Source organism: Schistocerca serialis, chromosome 1 (genome assembly GCF_023864345.2).
Source record: "Schistocerca serialis cubense isolate TAMUIC-IGC-003099 chromosome 1, iqSchSeri2.2, whole genome shotgun sequence".
NCBI classification, from domain to species: Eukaryota; Metazoa; Arthropoda; class Insecta; order Orthoptera; family Acrididae; genus Schistocerca; species Schistocerca serialis.
In genome coordinates this window covers 738,426,295-738,445,903 of record NC_064638.1, presented here as the reverse complement: position 1 = coordinate 738,445,903, position 19,609 = coordinate 738,426,295, and the positions used below count along the sequence as shown (strand labels likewise).

Sequence of the window (19,609 nt, the reverse complement as noted above, 5' to 3'; positions counted from 1 at the left end):
CTGGATCTGTCCCCCATTGAGCATGTTTGGGGCTGGATGAAGCGTCGTCTCACGCGGTCTGCACGTCCAGCACGAACGCTGGTCCAACTGACACGCCAGGTGGAAATGGCATGGCAAGCCGTTCCACAGGACTACATCCAGCATCTCTACGATCGTCTCCATGGGAGAATAGCAGCCTGCATTGCTGCGAAAGGTGGATATACACTGTACTAGTGCCGACATTGTGCATGCTCTGTTGCCTGTGTCTATGTGCCTGTGGTTCTGTCAGTGTGATCATGTGATGTATCTGACTCCAGGAATGTGTCAATAAAGTTTCCCCTTCCTGGGACAATGAATTCACGGTGTTCTTATTTCAATTTCCAGGAGTGTATTTATTTCTCTACATAGTCACTCTGGTGATGAACGTATATATCTCCCAATGAGAGGACAGTTTGTTGATACTGTCACTGTAGAATATTTGACTTTGTTGATGGAGCCACAACCTCACCTCTTCTTGCTCTGCATCATCATTATCAAAATGAAGTCCTCAAATGTGTTCTTTAAGTTTTGGAAACAGATGAAAATTGGATGGGGCAAAATTGGGACTGTATAGAAGACAACCCATGGCATTGAATTGTTGCAGCTGTGGCAGAGCTTATGCAGTCTGACATTGTCATGCTGAAGGAGTCTGCCATTGTCATGCTGAAGGAGAGTGTTCTCCTTGCATAGACATGCTCTTAAAATTCAATCTTTCAGGTTCGTTATGGTCTCACAGTGCCTTGCAGAGTTTATGGTGGTGTCTTTAAGCATGAATTCCAAATTCACTACACTTTGAACCTCCCAGAACACTGTGAGCATCCCTTTGCCTGCTGATGGCATGCTCTTGAACTTTTTTGGTGTCAGTGATCATTTATGGCAAAACTCCACTAATGCTCTCTTGTTTTCAGGGTCAAAATTTTGAAACCTGCTTTCATCACCTGTCAAAATGTTGTTAAGGTACCCATCATCTTCATGCCCAAAAAACAAACAAAATTGTTGACAGATGTCCACTCTCATCTGTTTCATATTAGGTGCAAGCATTCTAGGCACCCACAGTGCACACAGTTTCCTGTACCATAGTTCTGCAATAATGGGTTGTACATGTTCTCATAATATGTCAAACTTACCCAAGAGCTACATCTGTGTTGTCCGATGATTTTCTCTGATGAGTTCATCAAACCACTTTCAAAAAATCTCATCATTTGCCATATGCGGTCATCCATTCCAGGCTATGTCAGATACATTGAGGTCAGCACCACTGTTTCCTTCATTACAAGTGCAAACAACCCAACATCATACATTACTGATGTTAATACAATCATCACCACAGACAGTTTTTATTCTGTTATGTATTTCAAATGGAGGTACATTTTCTGAGATTAGGAACTCAAATACAGCACACTATTTCTCATGCACCAATATAGTTATGTTACACACCACCATGTTACATGCTACAACTCAGAGCCCTCTAGTGGCAGGGGTTGTAATTTATGTCAAAAAAAGTGGAAATGTCCACCTAGTTATATGCAAGACATGTAACACCTCAACCAATGTTGAGAACAGAATAAAAATTTCAGAGGCATTATTTCTCAGCATGCCTTCAAAGATATGTGATGAGAGAAAATGACCGCTGAAGTGAAATGGAGCTACACTATTTGGAAATCTAAAAATATGTATGCATTCAAGTCTGGATACCATGTGATGTTGACGATGATAAGATGTGTGGGCACATGACAGCAAGGTCTTTAATGCCCCCATGAGACGTCAAAGAAATGGCTGCATAATAGTAAGTGGTATCACATTGTTGTGAAAGCATATGTAAGGTTATTCTGAGGACATATAAGGTAGTTTTTTTATGAAGATAAATTTAACCAGCCGGAGGTCAGTGCAAAATACAAAGGCAGATTTGAAGGAGTAGTAACACAAATGATAATATTAAGCAACAAAGGAGACTTAAAAGACTTGGGGAATAAGAGATCAGAGAAGTCATAAAATAAGTAGACAAGATGCAAATAAAAACCTGTAAACAATAGGGCAGAATTACATGGCATAAACAAAGAAATTGTACAATGAATTTCTGATGCGACATAGCATGTTTGCTTGCATTGCATACTGTGTCTTACATTCCAACAGTATCTTGTAATGTCAAACACAACATGTATAATACGTACTTGTCAGTACTGTTTGAATATACATTTGATGACCAATTATGGTCATCTGAGACAAAACAGTAGTTAGTATAAAGTTGTACCCTATCATTAGGTTGCTACTAAAGCAGTAAGCACTTTATAAACATACAGGAAAATTAAAATTTTGTGATTAACTGGAGCCTCAGTCTACACATATTCCTTTTGTGGTTAATGTTTTTGCAGCTGAATTTTCTAAACATGTTTCAGACATTGACTGAAACCTTCACCATGTCACTATGTATTCTGTAGAAAAGTTACAAGTCTCTCCCACAGTGTTGATATTCCCACTGATTGCTAGGCTTCCCTCATCTTGGGATGCTCTTTGCAAAATTAATAAAGGAATAGGGAGATAGTAACATACGTATATTTTGATCCAGTGTCTGAAATGGACTTGGACAGACCCATTATATAAGCTTTCTGTATGACAAGCATATGCCTTGTTTGAAACTGAATTCCAGCACAGTTTTAATTTGTCAAGAATGCTTGACTCATCAGTTCAAGACAAGTATCCAACCAATTTATATGATGAGTCCTCTTCAATATCTTTTTAACTGAGTCTTTGATTTCATATTGGATTTGCTCCATCAGAATGCTAGATGTAACATAATGACTATCACTTTATAAAGTAATAACAAAGTTTTTCTTTTTGTGCAGTTAGAAAAACAACCAGAGGAGTACAATGAAGATGATATAAGAGCAGTAAAAGAGTATGAAGAAAAGGTTGCTTTTCTTATGAGTGAACGTGAAAGGTATCGACAGATGTTGGAGTCAGAATTCAAAACACTTTCAAATACAGTTAGGGTAAGAATTGATCCCACTTTATACTTAAAGCAAGGTATATTTTTTGTGTCCATTTCTGTAACAAAAACTTATTATTATTTCTTTTAATAGGAGGGAATGCTGAAATTTGATAATCAACTTTCTGAGTTATTTCTTTTAAAGATTTTAATACAGTCTTGCATAGATCAAGCAATGCTCAAAATACTGAGAGCACGGCAGAGATGCCATCAGAGAATGTTATTAGACAGGCAGGAGAAAGAAATTATGTAAGTAAAGAGGTACTACTTTGTATTCATACCTATATGTTACATAGTGAATAATTTTGAAGTAAAGCTAACAACTCACTGAATAGTAGAGGTGTTGCATCATTGACAGGCATGCAAACAAGACTGAAAACTTCACTAGCTTTTTCAAAGTAGAGCATATGTGCAAACGCACATGCTCGCACACAAAAACACACACACACACACACACACACACACACACACACACACACACACACACACACACACACACAGACACACACACATCTGTGCACCTACATTGTGTGGCTGAATTCACAATTCAGCTGCCCTAGAATAGTGTGTGTTGGTGTGTGGTGGGGGGCGGGAGAAGGGGGGGGGGTGCTCAATCTTGGATAAGGTTTTGTTCAAAAACTAGATAAATTTTCAAGTTTGTTTGCATGCCTGTCAATGATTCAACGTCTCTACAGTTTGGTGAGTTGTTATCTTTGCTCCTAAGTTACGCACACTCTTCTAGAACTTTCCATACCATATCCTAAATGTTACTATATGGTTCAATAAGTACTCGGTGCTTATAATTAAAGTGCAGCTACTCACAAATGCCCAGTGTGGCCCAGATAGATATACCAACACGTTGATGTGGGAACAATTTATGCTGGAAAACAAATTAGTTCAAGTTATGGCCATCAGTTGCAAATCTGTTGCTGTACACTGGTATGACATCAAAAGTATCATTTCAAAAGCCATAACTTGAGGGAACAGTATGGCTATCGAGAAGACAGACCGTTTGCTGTTAGTGAAACTGTGTGTGATTATGTGAACAGCAGCAACTACAGTGATGCATTGAGAGAGCATCACTGACTGAAAGGTCTGAGGAGAGGCCCAATGGCATTAAATGCTTTAAAGAATATGATAAAGAAATTCAAAAATTGATGTGGGACCTGGAAGATGAAGGCATCCTATCCTAGTGGAAGTTATTGACAGGGTTACTGTTGCTGTGACTGACCCCGCAGCACATGTTCCAGTTAGTGCTAGTGCTCATACAGTGACATGAGAATTGTCTAACCCATGTTCAACAGTGCGGAAAGTATTGCAGCCTATTTTACTCTAGTACCATTGTAAGATCCATATGGTGCATGAACTGAAAGATCTTGATCTATAGCAACATTCTGAATTTGCTGTCCAGTTTCTGGAATGGATTAAAGCTGGACATTTGGTTGGACAGTATTCTATGGAGGGACGAGGCACAAAATACACTGCAGGATACAGTGAATATACAGTACTGCCAAATCTGGGATACTGTTGAATCACATGTTGCCCATGAAGAGCCATTGCATGTGCTGTGTGTGATTGTGTGGTGTGGATTCATAAGTCCCTTTGTCTACAGTCTGTTCTTCTATGAAGAGAATCCACCCAGAGGCCTGTCAGGTGTACTGTAATGTCTGCACATTATTGAGACCTTCATGTACAGCATGTGATTCCTGCTTTCAAAGAGCATAACTGTGTGGAAACCACTGTTTTCATACAAGATGAGGCAACACCTCATGTTGTTCATCCATATCTGCTTAATGCAATCTTCCACAAACATTTTATCTCCAGAGTTTTTCCAAATGCATAGTCTGCAAGACCACCTGATCTGAATCAATATGATACTTGGCTCTGGGGATACCTGAAAGTGTTTACCAGGGACAAATTTGGTCTCTAGCTGATCTGAAGGCCAGTATGCAGGAACACATTGCTCAGATTCCACCAGAATCATGTCATTTCACAGATGCAGCGTGTCTCAACATCTCCAGCACTCATATTGAACAAATTGTGTAAGTGGTGGTTAATAATAAAATCAACATTATGCCTTTCTCACTTGTTTGAACTTTTCTGCCCTTGTCTTCTAACTAATCCATTACATAAGGAAATATTTTTATATGTCTGTCTTAAATTCACAGTGCCAGATTTGCACCTGGTGGCCAAAACTGGAACTAATGACTTTTTCCAGCATAGATTTGTTCCGCAATTACAGCTCACACTGGACCTCTGCAAGTCTCTGCACTTTAATTAAAATAGAGGATATGTATTTAAATGATCCTTTCATATGATTAAAAAAATAAAATTAAAAATAAAAAAATCTCTAGTAAGACGGCTATAAATAGTTAAAAAGCTTCTTTATATATGGTATTGAATTTTTCTGCATGGTAACTGTTTTCTTTGAGCAAAATTCAACAAAGTTGTGTGTGAAGTACCTTTCTCAGGCTGTTAATGCAAATAAATCACATCTTGGCACCAATGGTGTTATTATTAGTTCATCTTCCTTTCAACTTAATTTCAGCTGCTTTCCACAAATGTCAAACTGAAAAGTTATTGGTTCTAGCAGGGATGCAACAATGCTAGATTTTTCACAGCGTATAAATCTTCACACTTATCACTATTGGTAATATCATAGTTACTGCACAGAAAAGCAGTGTTTTTCAATAAGAACATCTTCCATCCAGTATTTCAGACCAATAAAATGCCTTGCATAACATGGAGTGAGATGCTAATATGAGGATAGTGAGAAAACAGTATAAAAACAAAGGGAAGTTGAAACTGAAGGAAGAAAAAAGATAAACCCAAAAAGCTGGTGTGCTTGCTATGAAAAGATGGAGTGATCTCAGTGTTCACTTCAGCTCTGCCATGATAATGTACTAGTGAAAAATCAAATTAAAATCAGGATCTGACTTTCTATACCCAGATACATGATAGATGCTGGTAACATTAAAAAATGCATTAAACAAAGCTTCATCTGCATTTTCTTTGAAAATAAATATCCCTCTAGAAATACCTGTAACCCCCCCAAAACTGAGAGACATCATTAATTATTCATAAAATACTCAACTGTTATTTCATTACATGCTAATCAGTAATGTAATCCTACATATATTATGGTTCAATAATGTAAACGAAGAGATAAAAAAATATCTACTCATCAAGCAATGGCAGGGGGAACATACGCCCAAAAGGATTTAACTTTTACAAGCTTTCAGAGGCAGTGGCTCCATCTTCTGGTAGATAGCAACCCTCCTTACCCTTAATTTTGAAAATTAAATTAAAATTCCATCTCACATTCATGTGGTCTCTCAGGTATTAACCATTTGGCATCTTTGTTAATATACATCTCCTTAATCTTCCTGAGTACAGGGATACAGGGTGCAATGCCTTACAGTGTGGCATCTTTTCTGTCACATAGGGCACCTCACAAACCAATGAAATTTCTTTTTATCCTTATTATACTTTGCATTCAACAGGTGGCCTTAAAAACAACACCAAATTAACTATGTTATATCATCTATCAAACAGGTGTTCCTTTTTTTTTTGCTTATGCAGTTCTAGTTAACCTGCTCCATATTTCTTCTCTTCCATTGTTTTTCACTTTTCTCCCGTAATAGGGCATTCTATTCATTGCAAAAAGTGATCATCTGTTTATCCCTTCTGGACAAATACACTTGTGTTGGCAGATGTGACATCACACATACAGCAGTTTTTCAAACTCTTTTATCATGTCAACTCACTTTGTATGCTGCTAAATGTGAAAATATTTCTGCTATCTTTCAGACTTTTTATTTCATTGGGCAAATTATCAAAATGTTCTATGGACTGAGTATTAAATTCCTTTCTATGCCAAACTTAGAAAGAAGTGCAAATTATTTTTCCTTCTGGTATTGTATAGGTGAATAGCACACTTTCAAACTGCAATGGGTCATTGAAAAGAAATTCTGTGAGTGAATAAATGTAAAGCAAGGCTGTAGGTAATACTCCCAATTGTTTAAGCAGATGCTTGCAATAGAAATGTTACTGAACTGCCCATATGTTTTTTGTATAAGTGAAGAGCTACAGCCAAGAACTTAAAACCTTAAATCTTGTTTATTATTTTCTTTTGATAAACTATTTGATAGTAGGTTGGATATTTTTGGCAGTACAAGAAATGTGTTGAATTTAGAACTGGCATTAGGCTCATTGCAGAATTCACCCTCATCAACATTTCTTAAGCACACTTTTTGCTGCACCATACAGATAAACATATCAACTCAGTATCAGTCTCTCTCTCTCTCTCTCTCTCTCTCTCTCTCTCTCTCTCCCCTGCCCCCCCCCCCCCCTTTTCCTCCCACCTATCCCCCTTCTCCTAGCTCATATCCAGGATGTGCTCTTGTGCTTATTCCAATTAATGAATTTTTATGCCAACCTGGTGTGCTCACATTGGAGAATATTTCAGCCAAGAATAAAATCAGAAGTGTTTTGACTTCAAGAAAAAGGATGAAGAACCAGTCTCTCTATGCTCCTCTATGCAGTCCTTTAGTTTTATTTCCTTCGGTTGCCTAGGTACAACATCTGGGACATGGTTATCTGTTTTCTTTATATAATCTGTTGTAAAAAGTACATTCTTGCAATAAAGCATCAACTTTGTGAGGTGATCCTTCAACAACTGGTTTTTCATTGGAAAAGTTAAGATGCACAGTGGCCCACTTAAGATGTCTGTGCAGAATACAAGGTTTGCATGAATATGTAACACTGCATTGAATCACATTTTTAGAGAAGTACAGTAAACATGGAAAATGAAGAAGAAAGTGGAGTACAGAGTAAAAAATATGAACAAAGTTTGAAATTATACTAAAGTTATTAAATGAAATAAATGTCTTTAAACGGCAACACTCTTCAATATTTAATAACTTACAAACTGTTTGTCATTGAATATTAGCTGAAATCTAACTACTGTACCTGTGATGGTTTAGTCACAACATCTGCAAGCTGTTTCTTTGTATCAACACTTGATATGCTAGTTTTGCCAACAGTGACTGCTTTGTGGACATTTAAATCTCTTATTTTAATGGGCTTTGTTATTCAGTCAAACTCCAGATTCTTTGTAAGTTAAACTGTATCTTCTCTGTAAACTTTTAAATTGGGCACTATGTTAAGCTGACTGAGGTCAATTAGGTGAGACATTTAATCCAGATGTTTTCTCAGCTACCTCACTAGCTGTAACACTGTGCCTCTATTGTGCATATAGCAATTGACATTTGTTAGCAATTGATCCAGTAACACAGGCATACCAGATTGCATTATGATATGTTGGATTTTCTAGCATCTTAAGTACAACTGGTACTGCATGTACTGTATCACATACAATTCCACACATCAGAACCAAAAGAACCTCCACTGCCTACCTGTAAGACAACATTAAAGGATCCTTCTTCTGTATTTTGAGATGCTAAAGGCCTATAATCACTCATAGAAAAAAGTTCCTTTTTGTGTAATGAAACTGAATGATTTGCATGCATCCATCTTCCTTTTGATGAATTTTGAAATAAAAGAGCTTCCACTATTTGTATGTAAGGGAAAACAACATGTGTGACCCTTCTTCTGTATCACCATCTTTAATTATTAGATATGCTAGAGGCTGCAGGGTTGCAGCTACTCATAGCAAAGTATTCTGAAATATTCTTCGCATAATGAAACTAACAGATTTGTGTACAACCATCTTCCTTTTAATGAATTTTGAGGTCCACGTAAAATGAGACTGGCTTTGTAGTAATTTTGAATGCTTCCTTCAAATAACTTAAGAATCTATGAAGTTCATACTCACTGTTAGCCACCATTGAGCCATCATCAACATAAAATACAAATAATACTTTATTAGAAACTGGGGTCCACAGAGAAACTGGGATCAGTTTCATTTCCTTCAAATCCCTACTCAATTATGTAGCCATTGATACTTTTATTCCCTCAAAAGAGTACTTGTTTTATTTCATAAAGACCTATCTTCAAATGAAAAACTGTATCAGTACCATCATTATATCCCTCAAGTTGTTTCATGTAGTTAGTCTCTTGCAAGACACCATAAAAAAGCAGTGGACCTACTCATCTATGTGAGTAAGCTTCATATTTTCATTTGCAGCAATATTCGAGTGTTTGAATAGTGAATGTATGTGTTACAGGCTTAAGAATATCGCCATAATCAATACCTTTTTGCTGTGAAATACATTAAATTTCTAGTCTAACGTTAAACATATGAACTGAACTGTATGAATTCACTTTTATTTTGTACACACATTAACATGGAATGGCTCTTTTTCCTGCAGAAAGACACAAGTTTAACTATCTTGCAGTACTTTTTATTTCTTGATGCATTGCTTCCTACCATTTATTTTTTCATTTTAGTGTATAGCTTTTTGAAACTATTGTGACTTTTTACAGTCTGTAATAGAAGCAGCTAGTTAATGTTCTGTATTTACATGCTTGATCTTTAGTTCACACATGAGTGTTGGCAGAAGGTTAAGAGAATCACCTACACACTATTTCTCTGCCATTCCACTCTTCATTAGTACATGGAAAAAATTAACACACAAATATTTCAATGTAAACTTATTTTATGATTTTGGTCATTTCTCTCTAAGTAAATGGGAGTCAACAAAATATTTTGGCATTTGGAGGAGGAAGCTGATGATAGTAATCTTCTGAAAATATTTTGCCACAGTGAAAAATGCCTTTGTTTTAATGATTTTTCACCCCACCTAGCTTATGACATCCATGACACTCTCTCACCTAGTTTGTTATAGACAAAATGAGATGTCTTATTTGAGCTTTCTTGATTTCCTCCATTAGTTCTATCTGGAAGGATTCCATACCATGCAGTAGCACTCCAGGTACACTGACAGAACTAATGGAGGCACAAGTTGTCATATACTTAGCTTTAAAAGCACTGATTTTTGAATGCGGTTCCCCTGATTACTGATTTTTTTCCATTTTCTGTCCTCACAACAGTCCTGCCATTACTTGTCCACATATTTTGTAGCAGAAATTTGGAGAGCACACTGTTAAAAGCTTGTAACCTTTCATAGGTGAGATCCCTGCATTGTCAGATCTGACTTCATGTGTTCCCTCTTCACTCTGAAGATATTTGATCTTTTCCTGTATGATGCAAACTTCGCTATTAGATCTCAGCATCCTACATCCCATTCTACAACTTCTACTGATATCATTATTTGTTAAATGTATGCCTAGCATAATCCTTATCCTGAAACCAAATATGCTGTTGTTTTCTCATTGTTATTAAGCACTATAAACTGGACCACTCTCTGATGGCTCTCACATTTGCAGTCTACTCAATAATCACCCTCATTCTTACTTTTCTGATAAAAAATTTGTGCCTGTTCCTTTTTTTAATAATTTCTTCCCTCCCTTGGGTAGCCATCCTGCCTCAAAAACACATAATTCAATTGGTTTTCTCTTCTAGCATCTCTTAGCTCATATTCTCTGTGAGTCAGACTTTCAGTTCTTTCACTTTCCTGTGAGCAAAAACTCCTTCCTTCTTTGTCCTCCTACCCCCCCTCCTCAAGATTTTCTTTTAAGAGTCAACCCTTTTTAAAAATGGTAATCAATGTACTGATTAATTGGATTCATGCTCTGAACATGTATCATGTATAATTGGACATAACCTACTTGTCACAGTTGCGTGCCCCTCTTGTGTAAATTCATCTAAATTCTTGTTCTTACTGAGGCTTCATTTCATGAACATATGCTATATTCCCCTTGTCTTATATGGAACTTCAAATATAGGAACTTCAATCTAAGCTTTTTCCTGAGACCATTCAGACCAAAACTTCACTTTAAAGGCTTCCTTTGAGCAAGTTGTAAATTACATGCAGCTCACTATAAACCATGGTCATTGGTAGTCATACCTAAGACATTCTTTCTTTAAAGATTCTCAGGAACAAGACTGCACAAACATTTCCTTCAGATTTTAAAACTCAGTATCAGTGTTTTAACCTATGACTACCGTGTAATGAGAACTCATCACAATAACTCTCCTTTGACTTCCAGTTCCTATTGATTTTCTTTAGAACTTTTTCATGCCTCATCTTATGGTATCCTCTAAGATAACACTTCTGCTTGAATAACACCCTATTTTTCTCTGAACTTTCTGTTGAGCAGTGGGTTTACTCTATAAAATGTGTGTACCTTGTGGGGTAGTCTTGGGGAAAACAAGGGTAAATTTCCCTTTCTCAACATAGAAAGATAAGCTTTCTTGATAGCCTTGCTATTTTCCAACTGCTGGAGTCATAGCTATAGTCATGGCTTCCATTTATTATGGGGCTCATTTAGGATCTGTGTCAAAAATAGCTGATGTGTTATGTCTGTCTGAGTACCATATAAATATGGACAAAAGAGAGGATAAATCTGTTGTTGGTGCACTTATTCCTCTCACTGTTTATATATAATGAATTTGTGACTCCTCACTTCCAGTAATTAGGTATTATATTTTCTTACCAGTTCTGTTTATGAATTTTTACAGCCACTGCTGCCAAATATTTTCAACTGCTTGGCTGTTTCCTACATTGAATTCATCTGCTCCAGCAGATGGGTTATTTTTCATTTTAAATATTGCTTCCACCGCTTCCAGCTAGTTAGCTATCTGCCTTCTTGGTACTAGAATGTGCAGTTCCTTATCCATGAGAGGGTATCTCCTTTACAGTTTAACAAAGTACCATCTCCATTACACTTCAGTGATGTATCAAAATACCTTTGGAATTTTTGTAATATTTGGATTTATCACTAACAGCTCAACACTAGGAAATGCTGCCAATTTGATACATTCATTTTGAGTTCTTCAGTGTACTAGCTTTTATTCCCATCTTTTGTTATTCTGATATCCAGATTATCCTGGATTTCTGCTTCTCAGCTACTGGCACCTGTTCACTTCATATTTTTGTCTGCCTGTAAATAGATAGACTCGTGTCTACTACACTTGGTCTTCCCCTGGTTTTGCATGAAGTAAGGTGTACCTTACTCAATTCACAGAAACCATCATTTAACTATTCAAGAAACTACTGATGAATTCTAGCGTGCATAAGGGATTCTGTGTGCAGGAAAGACCTGAACTGTGCAAAATCAGACTTGGATGTTGCATCATGGCAGTGTGCTGCCTCACACATCACTCCTTGTCCACAGCTATCTTCCAAAACATCACATTCCTGCTGTGTCCCACCTACTATATTCTCAGGCCTAGCCTCACTGGACTTTTCCCTGTTTCACCTAACTTAAAATTGCTCTGAATAGATGTTGGTTCCAAACCACAGAGGAGATTCAGGGCAATGCAACTAGAGACACATACACCAACACAGAAAATGTATTGCAGGATTCTATCCAGAAGAGAATGGTATATTGCCAGGAGTAGGGACTATTTTGAAGGCAACAGTGCTTAAAGTGTTGCATGCTTAAATGATGTACAATAGGCAATAAATGTGTTATACAAATGTTCAGTTTATTTTTGAACCCACCACATATATCCTCATAGCCTGCTCATTGTAAGCCAACTTGTGCCTTAGAATCATGTATTATGATTAGATTTGCACAGCTACTTAGATTTACAGGCTATTCAGAAAATAAGACATCTTTTTTTGGGACAAAATTGTACAGTCTCTAAACTTCATGGATAATTTGTTATGTATTCAACCTGACAGGATGGAATATCCTTCTTTCCATGAGGCTGACCAGTTCTTCAGCTTTGTTTGTCAACATTAGAATATTCAATGTTCCCATTAAATAGTCTGTCTAAATCTTATTCTGGTAATTTGTGTAACATAATATTGTGAACTGTCACTGATACCACCTTGATACTATTGTTCTGAGTGCTTTGTTTTACACCCAAGACCACTTTTTGTTTTGAGAACATGGTTTTTTTGACCACTATTCTGCAACATCTAATGTGACTTTACCTCACCCCTTTTCATTGTCACTTTCTGGAGTCTGTAAAGGCCTTCACAGCTATCATAATCATCTTGGGGTACATAAAGTCCCCCCAGTACAGAAAATCCCCTACTACATGTTGTTGTCTGATGTGGACAAGGGATAGGATTTGTGAGAGACTCAAGTAACAGAATGAGAAAGCAGTTAAGCTTGCTTGAAATTGTTGTTCTTCCAATCTTCAGTCCAAAGACTGGTTTGATGCAGCTCTCCATGATAGTGTATTCTGTATGAGACTATTTATCCCTGAATAACTACTGCAACCTACATCTTTCTGAATCTGCTTACCATACTCATCTCTTTGTCTCCCTCTACAATATTTACCACCCACATTTCCCTCCAATACTAAGTTTGTGTTCCTTTGATGTCTCAAAATGTGTCCTATCAACTGATCTCTTCTTTTGGTCAAGTTGTGCCAAAATTTCCTGTCTTCCCAATTCTATTCAGCACCTCCCCATTAGTTACATGATCTACCCCTCTAATCTTCACATTCTTCTGTAGCACCACATTTTGGAACCTTCTATTCTCTTTTTGTCTAAACTGTTTATTATCCACATTTCACTGCCACACATTGCTACACTCTAGACAAATACTTTCAGAAAAGATTTACTAACTTTTAAATCTATATTCAATGTTAAGAAACTTATATTTTCCAGAAACGTTTTTCTTGCCATTGCAGGTCTACATTTTATTTGCTCTCTGCTTCAGCCATCATCAGTTATTTCACAGGCCAAATAGCATAACTCATGCCCTATGTTAAGTGTCTCATTTCCTAATGTAAATCTGTCAGCATCACCAGATTTAATTTTATTACATTTAGTTATCCTTGTTTTGCTTTTGTTCACATTCATCTTAATCTTCCTTTCAAGACAATGTTCATTCCATTCAACTGCTTTTCCAAGTCCTTTGTTGTCTCTGACAGAATTACAATGTCATCGCCAAACCTCTCAGTTTATTATTATTATTATTATTTATTTTCAGTGAACTTTAATTCCTATTCCAAATTTTTCTTTGGTCTCCTTTACTGCTTGTGTCCTCAGAGTCTTTTACAGAATCAAACCATCTTGGTTTTCAAGCCACATCAATTCCAAAAAAATTCTCTAGCTTGTGATGGCTAGCTCTGCCATTGTCATCAGGAGTAAAACTGCTGACTACCAGGGTTGGTACTATTTCCCACTTATATTCCTATGGTATGGCCACTGGCACCAATCAGAGAGGGCCAAAACAATGCATGTGCGGATTGCAACTTTGAGCAGCTCATAACAGCTCTGGCCCCGGGCTAAGTGATGTCAGGTGGTGCAAGGGACCTGCATCATGTTTGGGGCTGCCACTCTCATGTCCCTACAAGTGTCAAGCATCCAAAGCCCGCCCCCATGCCCTACTCAGTTTGTAGCCCTGATGTCTATTGAAATTATTGCTGTTCATTCTAATCTCAGCCGCCACTTTTTATGGAGTCCCAGTATGTAGACAACATGAGTCAAGACTCATGTGTTTACAAACTGTATTTCTTGTCTGTTTTTGAGGCAATGCTTAGCTGTGGCTGACTTGTTGAGCTCCCTTTGCTTAGTATGTCTTGTGCTTGGTACAGCGCTCCACAACTGTGTGAATTGTCTGGCCTATGTAGGTGCTGCCACACTTGCAAGGGACACCATACACACTGGACACATGAAGAGCGATGTCATCTTTAACAGGTCGCAACATATCTCGTATCTTGGGGAAGGGCAGGAACACTGGTCTCAGTCGATGTCTCTGCACTTCACATCCTAACTTGCTCCTCGTTGTCCCACAATAAGGCAAGGAACCCACTAGCTTGGCTTCTTCTGCTGATTCACGAGGTGTGCTTCCTTGGTAACATCTGAAAGCATTTGCAATTTCTCTTTTGCTTTAGCCATTCTCCCTGAACACGCGCCTCAAGTGCTGCAATTCAGACTGTATGTGGTCATCGTCAGAAATAACTTTGGCTCTGTGTATTAATGTGTTCAGGACCACTTTCTTGTGTACAGGGCGATGAAAACTGCTGGTGTTCAAATATTGATTGGTGTGTGTCAGTCTCCTGTACACTGAATGACCAAGCTGGCCTCCTGCCTTCTGCTCAACTAAAACATCTAAGAATGGTAGCTTGCCATCCTTCTCAATCTTGATGGTAAATTTAATGTTGGAGTAGACAAATACACTGCTGCAGTGTATTTTCACCATGAGGCTATATCAGGAAGGAAGCAAAATGGACACAACACTGCAGAGTTCAGAGCCTGCTCCTCAAAGTGCTCCATGAAGAAACCACACAAGGCATCAAACAGTGCAGGTGGATCAGATTCCTTCCAACCACTTATTTGTTTACTAATTATCTCATAGGTAATTGCCTCATTGTGGGACTGTGTTGCTAGCTCAGAATTTGGCTCATTTTCTTGCACACACAAAGTTTTTCTCACTTTGCTTGTTTTTTATTTTATATTACCACATCTCACTTGGATATAAGAGAGCACAGCTTATTACTGCATTAGCTGAAGCAATAATGAAGGAATAAGTACAGGCTTGCAATTGTAAAACAACAATGTGATTGGTGCACTTTACTCACATGTGCACACACTGAGGGGTTGAGAAAGTTCTTAACACAATAATTTTTAAGGTAGACCTTTAAAAAGATGTTGCTGCCATAAATTATGTTAAAAATTTATTAAATTTAGCAAAAATTTCAGTAATTAACTCACAGCTTTTGTTTAAAAAATCTTGAATGTTCAAATTTCAGTCATAATAATAGTCTTCATGTTAGTTAATTATGTTTTAAGGCAGTATACAAAATTTCAACTCTCTATGTATAGTTTTTAAAGAGTTTATACTAGAACATAAAAAAGTGAACTTTCTGGAACATCAAGTTAGACTTAAACCTTGTTTCTGTATCTAAAATACATAACACTAAATAGCCCAGGAGGTCCACAATGATCTTGTTTATCTTCCTTTTTTCTTAGAAGTATTCTTCTTATTCCTCTTTCTCTGGTGGTTTTCAACACTGATTTCTATGCTTTGAAGAGTCTCCTGCTAACAACTGGCAATTAAAGCTGTTTGTATATTGAGTCCACCAGGAATTTTCATCAATTTCATAAACTTATACATTGACATTGCCCCATCATTGAAACATACCTATTTTCAGCATACCTATTTCCAACATATTTAATCCCACCAGAACAGTTTCTGATGTATGTTTCCAAATACATTTCTTAAAATTCTCATTTCGGTTTTCAGGTGTACCATGTAAAAACTTCAGTAACAATTTTGTGTCAGTAAGATCCCTATACATAAGTTTTACAACTTCCATTGTAGCAAATAGCAAAGAATGGTTATGGTTGTGGATCTTACCTTGAGTAGTAACCCTCTGGCACCTACCCATGACTAACTGCCAGGTGGGCATAGTGCATGACAAGGTTTGTCATCTATGTAAGTTCTATGAAGGAAGATAGCCCATAGTACCTTTCTTAAAGGATATAATTTGATACATTTTAAAAGATTTTCATTACCACTAAAATACACAGAAAAATTCCTGAAGTCTTTGCTAGGGGCCCATGCAGAACTTCTGCAACTAATTCCATTACTTCGCTATAAACACAAATGTTAGCAGTAAAACAATAACTAAACTATCTGAATAAACAAAAGTGAAGCATCCATGATAGTTTCATAGGTTAGTCATCATGAGAGATTAAAAATTCATAAAAAACAAATGAGTGAGAACCAAATTTTATTTTGTACTTTAACACAGCTGTCTGCATGAGATGGGGGTGCCATCAAGGGTGCTGTCACTTTTAAATTCCTTTAATTTTCCTGCTCCTTTTGATCAAACTTCCTTGAAGTAAACTTGTTCTTGCTAAGAAAACTACAGAGAATTTTTAAGATGAAAATGTAGAAATCTATTTCCTACACTTAGCCACACACTAGTCCCTGTAATTGTTTTGAAAATGGAGATCAGATTATAAATGTATTCTTGGCTGTGTCTCACTGCATTTTCTATAAGGCATTGTGAATTAAACTTATGCTGTAGACCTGCAGACAAACTTGAGAAGTTTCTTTTCACAAATGACTTTATTTTACTGTGGAGATGATTCTGTTGAAGATTTATAGCTTCTTATACTCATTATCCTTTTTCATAATTACATATTTTATAAAAATTGATAAGCTTCAGACTGCAGTCAGCTATCAAAGGCTCTTCAGTTTCAGTTAATTCCCACTTAATTTTATTACCCTCATCCAATACAGCAACAATTTTCTTATTGTACAAGGCATGCCCAGAAAGTATGTACCAGTTTGGAAAAAGAAGCCTCATAAAAACATTTTTCCCAAGAAGAATTTATTTTTACTATTTTTCTAATAGTTGCCACCATTGAACAATGCAGAATCCAGGATGGAATGTAACAATAAGAGAGAAGGAAAGTTGCTACTCACCATATAGTGGAGATGCTGAGTTGTGATAGGCACAATAAAAACATTCACACAGTCATAGCTTTCGGCCATTAAGGCCTTTGTCAGTGGTAGACACACACACACACACACACACACACACACACACACACACACACACACACACACACACACACACAAGCACAACTTGCAAACAAGTCTACAGTCTCATAGAGGTGAAACTACACTGCGAGCTGCAGCACCAGTGCATGATGGGAGTGGCGACTGGGTGGGGGTAAGGAGGAGGCTGGGGCGGGGAGGAGGAGGGATAGTATGGTGGGAGTGGCAGACAGTGAAGTGTTGCAGTTTAGATGGAGGGCATAAAAGAAGGTGCGGAGGGGGGAGGGCATAAGTATCGGAAAGGAGTGAAATAAAAATAAAAACAAAAATTAATTAAAAGACTGGGTGTGACAGTGATATGACGGCTGTGTAGTGCTGGAATGGGAACAGGGAGGGGGCTGGATGGGTGAGGACAGTGACTAATGAAGGTTGAGGCCAGGAGGGTTACAGGAATGTAGGATGTATTGCAGGGAATGTTCCCACCTGCAGAATTCAGAAAAGCTGGTGTTGGTGGGAAGGATTCATATGGCACAGGCTATGAAGCAGTCATTGAGATGAGGGGTATCATGTTTGGCAGCGTGTTCAGCTACAGGGTGGTCCACTTGTTTTTTGGCCACAGTTTGTCGGTGGCTGTTCATGCGGACAGACAGCTTGTTGGTTGTCATACCTACATAGAATGCAGCACAGTGGTTGCAGCTTAGCTTGTAAATCACATTACTGGTTTCACAGGTAGCCCTGCCTTTGATGGGATAGGTGATGTTAGTGACTGGACTGGAGTGGGTGGTGGTAGGAGGGTGTATGGGACAGGTTTTGCATCTAGGTCTATTACAGGGGTATGAGCCATGAGGTAAGGGATTGGGAGCAGGGGTTGTGTAAGGATAGATGAGTATATTGTGTAGGTTCAGTGGACAGCGGAAAACCACTCAACCAAAGACCAATATTGAACCTTGCCTAACTCAGTTCGCTCCTCCATCCAACTGTGATTCACCCCCAGTGCCTCAAAACCACCCCCTATTAACTTTCCAGAATTTCTTATCCTCAAACCTTGCCTCACCATCACTCCCCAAATCAACATCCATACTAACCTTACATCTGCAGAAAGAACTGCAGTCCATCATCTAAAAAGGGATCCCAATCTTATAATCCTATCTGCAGACAAAGGCTCCACCACTGTAGTTTTGATCCACAAGGATTACGTGGCAGAAGGACTCTGTCAGCTATCAGATACTTCCACCTACAAATCATGCCACAGTGATCCCATTCCAGCAACCCAGCAGGATCTCCAGTCACTACTAAAATCCTTAGGCCCATCCCAGAACCTCTCTCCAGAGTCAATCTCTCTACTTACCCCTACCACTCCCCGCACTCCCACCTTCTCCATGCTTCCTAAAGTCCATAAACCTAACCACGCAGGATGCCCCATTGTGGCTGGTTACTGTGACCCCACTGAGAGAATCTTTGCTCTCATAGACCAACACCTTCAACCTATTACTTGGAACCTATCCTCCTATATAAAAGATACCAACCATTTCCTCGACCTACTCTCCACAGTTCCCTTCCCTTTACCACATGGTGCCCTGCTCATCACTATTGATGCCACCTCCCTGCACACTAACATTCCTAATGCCCATGGCCTTACTGCTATCAAACACTACCTTTCCAGGTGCCCTATGGATTCCAAACCAACAACCTCCTTCATAGTCTCCATGACCAACTATATCCCACTCACAATTACTTCTCCTTTAGAGGCACTACCAGTAAACAAATCCACGGTACAGCTATGAGCACCCGCATGGCACCATCCTATGTTAACCTATTAATGGGCCGTCTAGAGGAATCCTTCCTAAAAACCTAGAATCCTAAACCCCTCACCTGGTTTAGATTCATTGATGACATCTTTGCTATATGGACTGAAGGTGAGGACACCTTATTCACATTCCTGCAGAACATCAACAACTTCTCCCCCATTTGCTTCACCTGGTCCTACTCAAGCCAACAAGCCACCTTCCTAGATGTTGGCCTCCACCTCAGAGATAACTACATCAGTACCTCTGTCCATATCAAACCTACTAACCACCAGCAATACCTCGACTTCGCCAGCTG

The 19,609-nt window shown here is 38.2% G+C and overlaps 1 protein-coding gene across 1 annotated transcript in view; it reads left to right on the top strand.

Annotated features, from left to right (window-relative positions):
* LOC126428416 (cilia- and flagella-associated protein 43) overlaps window positions 1–19,609 on the top strand; it is a 218,090-nt gene that overhangs the window by 37,284 nt on the left and 161,197 nt on the right. Inside the window, exons 7-8 of the mRNA XM_050090378.1 lie at window positions 2,862–3,008; window positions 3,099–3,253. Coding sequence (XP_049946335.1) covers window positions 2,862–3,008; window positions 3,099–3,253 — 302 coding nt within the window. The remainder of the gene's footprint in view (window positions 1–2,861; window positions 3,009–3,098; window positions 3,254–19,609) is intronic.